Source organism: Biomphalaria glabrata, chromosome 6, assembly GCF_947242115.1.
Source record: "Biomphalaria glabrata chromosome 6, xgBioGlab47.1, whole genome shotgun sequence".
NCBI classification, from domain to species: Eukaryota; Metazoa; Mollusca; class Gastropoda; family Planorbidae; genus Biomphalaria; species Biomphalaria glabrata.
In genome coordinates, this window is record NC_074716.1 from 19,866,613 (window position 1) to 19,876,960 (window position 10,348).

Here is a 10,348-nt window from a genome sequence, read left to right on the forward strand (position 1 = left end):
AACTCGCTCCCCATTGATCTCTAACAAACAACATACTTTAATAAGGCCATTAAGAACACCTATATTTTTCTATTTTTTAAAGATTAGTTTGTCATTTCAACACTCATTTTTATTCTGTTGTTATCATAATGCCTTGAAAGTTTGTTAACAGCTATATTTATGCACACACACATATATATAGGCCTATATATATCGGTATACTAACAAACAGCATTACCTACGCCTGTATATTAGTTCTGAAGCTATGTATTGTTTATTTAGGGCAGAAATCCTTTCCTGAACTTCCAATGAATGTGCTGCATAGGCCTACTTTCTAGCCCTTGGTTTCTAGTATCTGTTACATTCAGTGAATTGGAACGGCCAGCCCACTTCCAATTATTCACTTTCTCTCTTGAACATTTTTTTTCCATCCTAGGCATCTCTATGTTCTCTGACATAGACTTTTTACTTGAATTAGAACACCTCCCGACACATAATTTTCCTTCTCTCTGGAACCTCCTTTTTTTTTCATCCTGCGTATCACTGTTCTCTGACTTTAATTAATTGGAATGACCCACTTTATAACATCCACACATTGCTGACATAAATTTAATTATCCCTTTTATTTCCCCATCTCCACAAATAAAAAAAAAAGTTCTACGTACAATATCTGACTTTTCTCTGTCTTCTCAATTAAATCAGGCGTACGCCCACTACTAACACTTTCGACCCTTTTTATTATAATGACCCCTTCCCACACATTAAAAAGCTTATATCAACTTAATCGGTTAAAAAGTTTGTTATTGCTCCAACACCTTATCTCGGATCAAGTTGAAATTTTGCAAAATTGTTTTTCCTGACAACACAAGAGTCAATTTAAAAAAAATAACCAATCAGTTAATTAACTATTGGTTATTAATTATTTTGTTTGGTATCTCGAACTAGGGAAAGGAATTGTACTTGACTGAAGTGTATAAGCTGACTGAATTAGTCCCCTTTTTAGGTCACAGCTTTAAAGTAAGTTTGAAATAAACAATAGATAACTATACAATCAGTGGCGTAGCTAGGGTGGGGGGATGGGGGGAAAATTTGAAGATCCCTCCGGTGGAGGTCCCCCAAATGAGTGTCCGAAATTCGTTTTCTTGACATCATCATGGTTCACAAGAAATCTTCCAACAGGAAAATGCAACCGATCTTGGCTCCTCTTCTCTCCACACTTGGGATATGTTTTGTACTGAGGCATCAGAAAAGACATCTAGTGCACTGAATAAATCTGGAGTTGGTTTCAACAAATGGAAGAAACCTGAGAGACTGTAAGAACATGAAGAAGGAGTCCACAACAGACACTCTTTTTTGAAGTGGAAGTTAGAAGAAGGCAGAACCAGATGAACTGTCACATATGTTTCATGCGCAAATTTTGAAAAAATCAGCAGTATTGGAGAGATATTCTGAAGCGTGTAGCAGCAGCTATTAAGTACTTAGCAAAAACAAACTCAAGTTTACGTGGTTCCAACGAAAAACTTGAATTCACCCAATCCTGGGAACTTCCTAGCATCTTTGAAATTTCTTGCAGAATTTGATGAAGTTACGAAACAACACTTGAATAGAATTGAATATGGGAAGATACATTATGAGTCACCAAAAACTCAAAATGAATTTATTAACTTGATGGGCAATAAAGTTAGGGAATCAATTGTTGGGAAAGTCAAGCGAGTTTGTTACGTTTTTCTGATGCTTCATTTCACTCCAAATGTTTCTCATCAAGAACAGGTAGTTTTTTACTTGCATGTTGATAATTTCTGAATTAATTTCTGAATTCATTCTGCTGAGATAGATCCAACAATTGTCACCTTTTTTTTTTTTTTTTTTTTGGAACTGTACATGAATTGTTCAATTTTTTTTTCCAATTCACCCCAGAGATGGGCCAAACAGAAAGAAGCTGGAGTCGGGAGTTTAAAAAAGGAGAGTAATACAAGGTGGTCCACAAGAGAAGCTACGTCGGTAGTTTCTTTGCGTCTCGACAAAAAGCTACTGGGAGAAACTTTCTGAATCAACAACTGAAACTGCAGTGGAATTTTTTTTTGCTTATCTGGAATTCTGGTCAAATCTCTTGCGCCCAATTAATATAGTTCAGAAGAAACTACAAACGTCTGGGCCGTAGCCTACATACGGCAAGCTGCTGAAGAAAGTAAAACCCTTTGGTGCTTTCTGCAAAATCATGAGAAACGGATGAAACTGATCACCCAATCCATAGAAAAAGCAAAAGAAGGTAGTGAATGCTATGGATTTCCGAAATCAAAACAACAAGAAGAAAGAAGACTTGATGGGGAGTTGAGTTTTGTTGTAGGACTGCCAATAGAACTGTAATTCAAACGTATTGCGACAGAAGTGCTGGACAGATTTCAAAGGCTGGAAAACCATGTGAACAGCTTTGGGTTTCTTCTTGAACCATCACATCTCTTGAGTCTAATGCCTATAGAGGGAGAAGTATTGGTAACACAAGAAAAAAGTTACATGTTCCACCAGGCAAATCTATAAGTGTGGAAGAACTTGATGCAAATTCAGATACCGGTACCAGGAGGCAACAATCTACACCATCAGTTGAACCAGTAACACAAGTAGTGGTACCTGTAGATGGCATTCAAGGTACCAGTACTGGTACTGGCAATGATTCATCACATGCCAGTAGTGAAGAAATCATTACTGATTCAGATGATGAGTGGCTACCTCCCAGGCAAAAAAAAAAGTGTTCGAAAAATATTTTCGAAGTTGATTTTTCATGTTAAAAATAAATTTTGGTATTAAATCATTAAAATTTCTGTTTTTTATATTTAAATTGTTGTCATAATCATACAAAATGTTTTTCTGTATAAATTGTTATCTATTGACTTTCTAAAATACATTTATTAAGAAAATAAAATTGGAAGGCAAAGTCACCCCATTTTACCATTTTGGAAAAAATGTCATTCAAGCCTTAAAAAAGGTATTTTCCATATACTATACAGACTTTATTTAATGGTTTCATTAAAGTACAGGCATCCACTCTGTAGGAAAACAAGTTTACAGCAGTTTAAGTGTACTTTAAATATGTGAAAATTAAGTTTGAAGTTGAAAAGTGTGCAAAGTCACCCCGTTTCACGGTACTCTTTTTACTTTGAGACAATGCGAGCAAGTTGTATAGATCGTTTAAATGTTACAATTAAGGGAAGTAACTTTGCAGGATATCATTATTATTTAGTTATTTCCCATTTAAAGTGTAGCTCAATTTCTTCTAATTTGATATTATTTCGAATTAAAATAAATAATCCAAAAACAGCACAAATCAAAAACCTTATATAAAGCAAATGATTATGTTGACAATTCCTTCACCTATCGCTTAATTTGTTGAACTGTCGACAATCCAGATAGCAGAAATATTACCAACTTATGTTTACATTCAGATTACAGAAATACTACCAGCCAGTCATCCTTACATAGTTGAACTATTTTAAAGTAAATGTAGATCTAGATCTAATTATAAAAGGTTGTATTTGAAAACAATATACAGTGATTGCCTTTTTAAACATTATATTTTCCATTCTAAGTGCCTATTTCTTTTTTTTTTTTTAGTATTATTACAAAGTTGATGATTTAGTATTTATTAAAATTGTGCAGGGTAGTAACAAAAAATGAAATTGTGTGAGGAAAGAGGGTTTGGTAAAAATTAAAAAGTTTCTCTGTTGAAAAAAAAATTCTTTTAAGAAAATAAATAGCAAAATACAAAAAAAAATAATAATTTTATAAGTGCTGTTTGTTAGTGAGCATCAAGGCAAATGTAATTTGTGCTTTATTTGTAATTATACTATACATAATTATCTTCTTTGAAGGAGCATGTAATTTATGTAACTTGTGGGACCAGTTAAAAAGATTTCAAAATTTCTAGGAAACATAGGACAGATAAACAAGGATTTATTAGCAATAAAAACAACAAATCACTGATTGTAGAAAAAAGAATCAATCAGGTTAAAACATATTAAATCAACTTTTTACACAATTAATAATCAATTGCACCTCTACATCCTTTATGACATTAACTCCTAGTGTAAATTTAAGTTTGAGCAGTTGCATTATTATAACAGTTTCTTATATGTAATGCTATTAACCCATCTTGACACTTGCACCAGTTTTTCAAGCTTCACTTAACCTGCATAGATTACCAAGGGACTAGAAAGAATTAATGTCTCCCCTCTGGTTGAATGTGATTCAGGGAACTACAGACCAGTTCCACTCACCAAGACTGCATGTAAAATAATAGAAAACATAATGTATGGCAACATATACCACTTAGATAAACATAATGTCCTTACCAACATGGATTTTGGAATTAAATATCAAATTTCACAACTAAAGAGCTTGCTTAAAAATTTAAAATACTTAGGCACTTTATGGTTCATTACACCAATGGATTCAAAATTTCATGATAGGTATAGAGGAAACTGTAACCATAAATGGGTCCAAATTAGCAATAATAGTAAACTCAAATGTATCGTAAGGAGTATTACTTAGAGCCACTACTGTTTCCAATTTACATGAATTTATTACCTACTTTATTGCACTAGTACAGAAACAAAAATTAGACTAAAAGAATTAGATAAATGGGAATCAAATTGGACATTAAACAACTCAAAAACTCATAGTACAGGCAAATGAAGAAACTCACATGAATGTAGGATTAAAAACAAGTAGAGTGTTCAATTTGACACTAAAGGAATGTACACATAAACACAAGGGGAACAATTAATAAGTACTTAGGTCCACAACCAACAAGGGGCGATATACAGCCAACATCTACAATATCTTGCTTATGCCAATGACATTGTCTTATAAAAAAAAAACTAAGAATGGTACTAAAATTCATACCCAAACATAGCTTAAAAAATATTCTATAGTTGCAAATGAAGTTTATTACTTAAATTAATTTTCTAATGAATTTGTATTTTAAAGTATTAAAAAAACATTTTAAAAATTAGCTTTAAAGAAAATCTTTAACAGTCTGAAAAATATAAACAGCAACATATGCCTAACTGAAGTATTTTTAATTATTGATGTATATATTATATTTAATCATGAGAATTTCAATGCACTTATGTTTCTGTTGCAGAGAATTTTGGTAAGTTTAGTAAGGCTGTCAACTGGCAACTTAAGGAAAGGAGCTCAATCATCAGTCTGGATTTGGCTTCAAGGGGTTGCTTTTCATCTGTAAAACTTATTCAAAAAATATATAAAATGGATCTATTGTTGTTTTTTTTAATTTTAAAATTATATACACATTTAAGAAATATAAATAGTTGGAAAAAAAAAGGCTACCGTTACCAGTTATTAACAAAGAAGTTGTCCTCATAAGCTAAGGCTTCTTCATCAACCTCATCTAGATCTGTTCAAATACACACAAAAAATATTTTGTAGTCTGTTGTTTCATATTTTTTATAAGACTATTTTGTATAAAAAGGCCTTCTTTGTTTTAAAAAACTTATAAACAAATTTCTTTTCTGAAAATGTATTTTAAACAATTACAAATTTAACATAATATACCAGATACATAAATACCAGATATCCTCTTTGGTTCTAACTGAAACAGAAAAAAAAAGCAAGAACAATTAGAATACAACGGTAGGTATATAAAGTACTTTAAAAACAAGTTGTAGCATATGAAGATTACAAAAAGATAAAACAACTGGAATTGTAAAAAAAAAAATACAATTACCTCACTAATAGGAAACACAGCAGTATCCGCTGTATATAATAATTGTTTACTATGAGTTTGGTGTTCTGAAAGCATGCTGGGAATATTTTCTTGAAAATAATAAAGATCTGTATTCAGCTTTTGTCTAAAAAATGTTTCTGTATTATTGACAAACATAAAGGCATTAATAACAGCAAAAGATAAAATGAAATAGATATTTTTAAAAATGTACGATTATAATAACTGAATAAAGAATGTTGTTAACAAACATACAATAAGCTAAAGGTAATTTGAAAAACATAGCAGACTTAAAATAGGACTAATATACATGTATATTCTATTGTTAGGTATATATCATAAAAGAAAAAAAAAACAAGGTTTGTGTAATGGGTGGGAGTTTCATATTTATGTACAAAAGATTCATATTTATGTACAAAAGAGATATTATATTAGTTTAAATTTAAGAAATAGAAAAGATTTTGCACATTTTTGATCTTGCTAGTAAATTTTGCCAGAGATTTAACTTGTGTTAATTTATTGTCTTTTCTGGCTAGTTGAGGTAATTCATTTTCCTCACCGCAAAAAAACACTTTAGCTGAAAGAGTTAATTTATGTATATGTCCCTGTATACTGAAATCTGCTCTAAAAACAATATAGTATTTAAGGATCATATGGGCCCCAATTGGGCACGTCCCATGGGCCTAAAAGGCAATGAAACTCCCCACATATTATTTCGTCACTGGTGTGGGCCCCTAATGGTCATAGGCCCGGGTTCGTTGAACCCCTTTCGCGCCATGGATGCTACGCCACTGGGAGAGCCTATTAACATGAAAGATTGTTTAGTTTTCTATTGTTTCTTTAATCTTGTCCTATTTTTCATGTTGTGTTCACTAAGACTCAGATGATGACCTATAAAGGAGACTAATTTAACTTAACCACCACTTCAGTCAAGTACAAATTCTTTCCCTTGTTTGAGATACCAAAAAAAAATTATATACCAATAATTAATTAACTAATTGGTTACTTTTTTTAAATTGATTCTTGTGTTGTCAGGTAAAAGAAATAATTGTGCAATATTTCAGCTTGATCCGAGATTGGGAGAACTAAAGTGTAATAACTTTTACAGACAGATAGAGTGAATTGATATAAACTTTCTAACAAAACTCTCCACATTCACTACCAACAGAAGCCATAAGATTAAAATTTCTAAGAGAAAAAATCTTCCAATTCACCCAAAGATCTTCACATTAGAAGTAATAGAATTAAATAAAGAATTAAGACAATGGCTTCAAGAGGTTAATTTAAGCAAAAAAATTTTGTTTAAAAGAAGTTTCATTTTTGTGTTATGATTACTTACCACAATTGAAAAGAACACTATTGTGACATTGGCTGTCACTGAGCGATGCAACAGGCAGACAATTATCTACTGTTATTGTTTCATTTGATAACATTTCTTGTCTACTTTTTGAAATAAGATTTACTGAAATCAGGGAAATGTAAGAGTTATCCAAATATCTATTTTCTTATTTATCAGAGCCTACATCACAACAATTGCTCAGCACCCGATCTGTATAAAAAAAATAAGAAAAGAGAAATAAAAATACTCATACAAATACTCATAGTCTCATTCAAACTAAAAGAATAATTTATTACTGTTGTTAATCTGTCACTGGGTTATAGCTCCAGACTTACTAATATAATAAACTGAAGAAGGCGTATTAATTTTTAATAAAATAAACTTAAACAAGCTTCTTTTCAAACAAACTTGAATCCACTTGAAATGAGCTATAGTAGTAACACAAATGAAAAGTTAATTGAAACAAGATCTAACTCTCTACAAATATATGACTTTACTGTCTCACGGCTCTAGTGAGTCTCCTCTCTTATCAAATTTTCACCTGTCCTTATTGACTTCAATTATGACATAGGGATTTAGGAGCCCATGGGATGGGCCTCTTTAGAGGTACTGCATTTTGACATTCAACATCATAAAAAATTGATGAAACATTAAAAAAAATGTTTTTACAATAAAATGTGCATGTTTGGCATCCAATAGAAGCAAAGAACATAAATAAATAAATAGAAAAAATAGAAAAAAATATAAAATATCTTACAATCTAATGATAATGAAACAAACCCTATATAGCAAGTTACTCCCTGAGAGTAACACCGCATGGAAAGAACTAATCTGTGTGGAATACATGTAGCAGGGCCACTCACTTGATTATATAACAATATGAATAGCAAGATTACATGGCAGTGGTGTAATATTTCATATTAAAAAAAAAAATTTCTACAAATATTCCCCCCCCCTCAAGTAGAGGCCTGGGGGACTTTCAAATTTGGACGCTAGCTCCCTTAGCTACGCCAATGACACCACCTTGAGGTTTCATCAGAATCCCTTCAGCCTACACAAGCAAAACCATACGCTCCCTGAGAGCAACACTGCACTGAAATAATTAATCGGTGTGGAATACATGCACAGGCCACTAACTTATATTATAACAATGTGAATAGCAAGACTACATGGCAGTGGCATAATATTTAATATACAAAATTTTCTACACACATTTGGGGCCCCTCTCAAGTAGAGTTGAACCGCTTCCCTTAGTTAGTCAATGATACCACCTTGTGATTCCATTAAAATCCATTCAGCCTACACCACTTTTTTTGGTTACATCATAAACACGCACATACACTCCTTTAAAAAAATACACATTTGAAAAAAACATGTTTTGAATTTCAAGTCTACACAGATTTATCTTTTCTTATCTTAACTATTTCAGTTGTTCCTTCGATAATAATTAAAAGGCTTTAAATAAAAATAACATGACTTTAATTACAATAGCTAAACTAAGATTTTGTTCAATATGGCAGCTATAGATCAAGAGACTTTTTTTTCTGCATGGACAGCTAGCTGAACTGAAAATCTGCTGTGTGTTATAAAAATTAAGTAATTTTAAGCCTACAATAAAATGTAATTATTTAGTAACTTAGACAAGTCGAGAATAAGTTGAAATATATAGGCCTATTTGAAGTACTTCTCTTTTCTATGGAGAGCAGTAAGACCTTAACTAACTCAATTGAAAAACTAGAATCCTGAGCTACAGAAAATCGGGGGGGGGGGGGGACTACTTATCTAGATCATCTAGAAGAACTAGATTAGATTCTAGTCTAGCTTCTAAGAACTATAGGATAGGCCCCTATACTCCTTTAGATTTGAGAAGGGGATGGGTATTTTACTATTTAAAAAAAATGTAGGCAACATATCCAACAACTCTCTACTGGATAAAGACATAAACAACAGGATAGCCAAGGCAATGGCCACCATGTCACAGTTGCAGAAAAGAGTCTGGGACAATATATTGCTGACTAACAGTACTAAAGCCCTAGTCTACCGGACCTGTGTGTAGAGCACTTTGCTGTACGGAAGTGAAACATGGTCAACCTACTCATGGCAGGAAAAAAAGCTGAATGTCCTCCACCTCCGATGCCTAAGGCGGATTTTTAAAATAAGGTGGCAAGATAAGATAACCAATGAGGAAGTGCTATGAAGAGCAGGGTGCCAGGACATCCGCTCTGTTATTAGCAGCAGACGCCTGTAGGTTGACTTCCACAGGACATCCTGTATGGCGATCTAATATAGAAGGCAGGAGAGCCACTAGTCGCCCACTTTTACGTTATACGGATGTATGCAAACGCGAAATGAAGCTCTTTGAAATCGACACTAGCAGCTGGAAAGAGGTGGAACTGGATAGATCCACATGGAGAGAGAGCATAAAGTATAAAGGAAGGGTCACGGATTGCAGATGTCATACACAACAGAAGCAGAAAGAAGGGTGTAATTGCAACGGCGCCTGGTGATTATATAATATATATATGCCCAACCTGAGATCGCAGCTGTGTGTATCAAGGATTGGCTTCTTCAGTGACACAAGAAGAACTTGAAGAAGTTGCAAAGGGAAAAGATCGTCTCTCGACTGTCTCTGAAAGACACAAAGATAAAGGCACATTCCTCGTCCCATATGCTAGGACAAATTTGTACAAATACTCCTTCTTCCCTAGTGCTATTAGAGCATGGAATGGGTTGCCTGAGCTAGCCAGGAAAACCAGTGACTTGGCAGAATTTAAGTCATTGGTTAATATGCATGACTAAATGCATGACGCGTAGGACGTAATTATCTTCTTTTTTGAAGTAACGTCTGTATTATATAAGATAAGATAAGGTAAAATGCCACAGATTATAATATCATAATCATTCTAGACTTATGATACTAATACTATTACTAGATCTACTATAGATATGTCTAGTTATCCTATGCCTATCCTGATCCAAGATTAGCTATATCTATAATTAGATCTAGATCTACCTACTACGAAGATCTCGATTTCTCTAGAGGGGAAAAAAAAAGCACCTGACGAATGGGAGTGATGGTCCTGTTGCTTACTAAGTTATTATTCACTTAAATTCAAGTTGCCCAAATGGCTCTATAATATTGTATTTGTGAACATAGCGTAAACATAGATACTAGACCTATATAGATTTATATATTATACTTTGTATACTTTATTAATATCTTTCGTAGATTTACTATTTTTATTTTCAAAAATGGTTGTTTTTGGTCGATATAGGTCTAGATCTAGTAG

The 10,348-nt window shown here is 32.9% G+C and overlaps 1 protein-coding gene across 13 annotated transcripts; it reads right to left on the minus strand.

Annotated features, from left to right (window-relative positions):
* Positions 1-3,768: 3,768 nt before the first annotated feature.
* LOC106064574 (uncharacterized) lies at positions 3,769-10,217 on the minus strand. 13 transcript variants are annotated; one of them, XM_056034021.1, is made up of 6 exons: positions 10,117-10,217; positions 7,059-7,181; positions 5,723-5,811; positions 5,551-5,587; positions 5,332-5,392; positions 3,769-5,223 (listed from the first exon to the last, which is right to left on the minus strand). In XM_056034021.1, the coding sequence occupies exons 2-6, from the start codon at positions 7,150-7,152 to the stop codon at positions 5,103-5,105; spliced, it is 402 nt and encodes a 133-aa protein (XP_055889996.1). In that variant the 5' UTR covers positions 7,153-7,181; positions 10,117-10,217; the 3' UTR covers positions 3,769-5,102. The 13 variants fall into 13 exon arrangements, with proteins under 13 accessions (XP_055889996.1, XP_013078627.2, XP_055889994.1 ...); XM_013223173.2 differs by having other exon boundaries at positions 5,723-5,859; positions 10,117-10,215; XM_056034019.1 differs by having other exon boundaries at positions 10,076-10,192.
* Between the last annotated feature and the right edge of the window lie 131 nt (positions 10,218-10,348).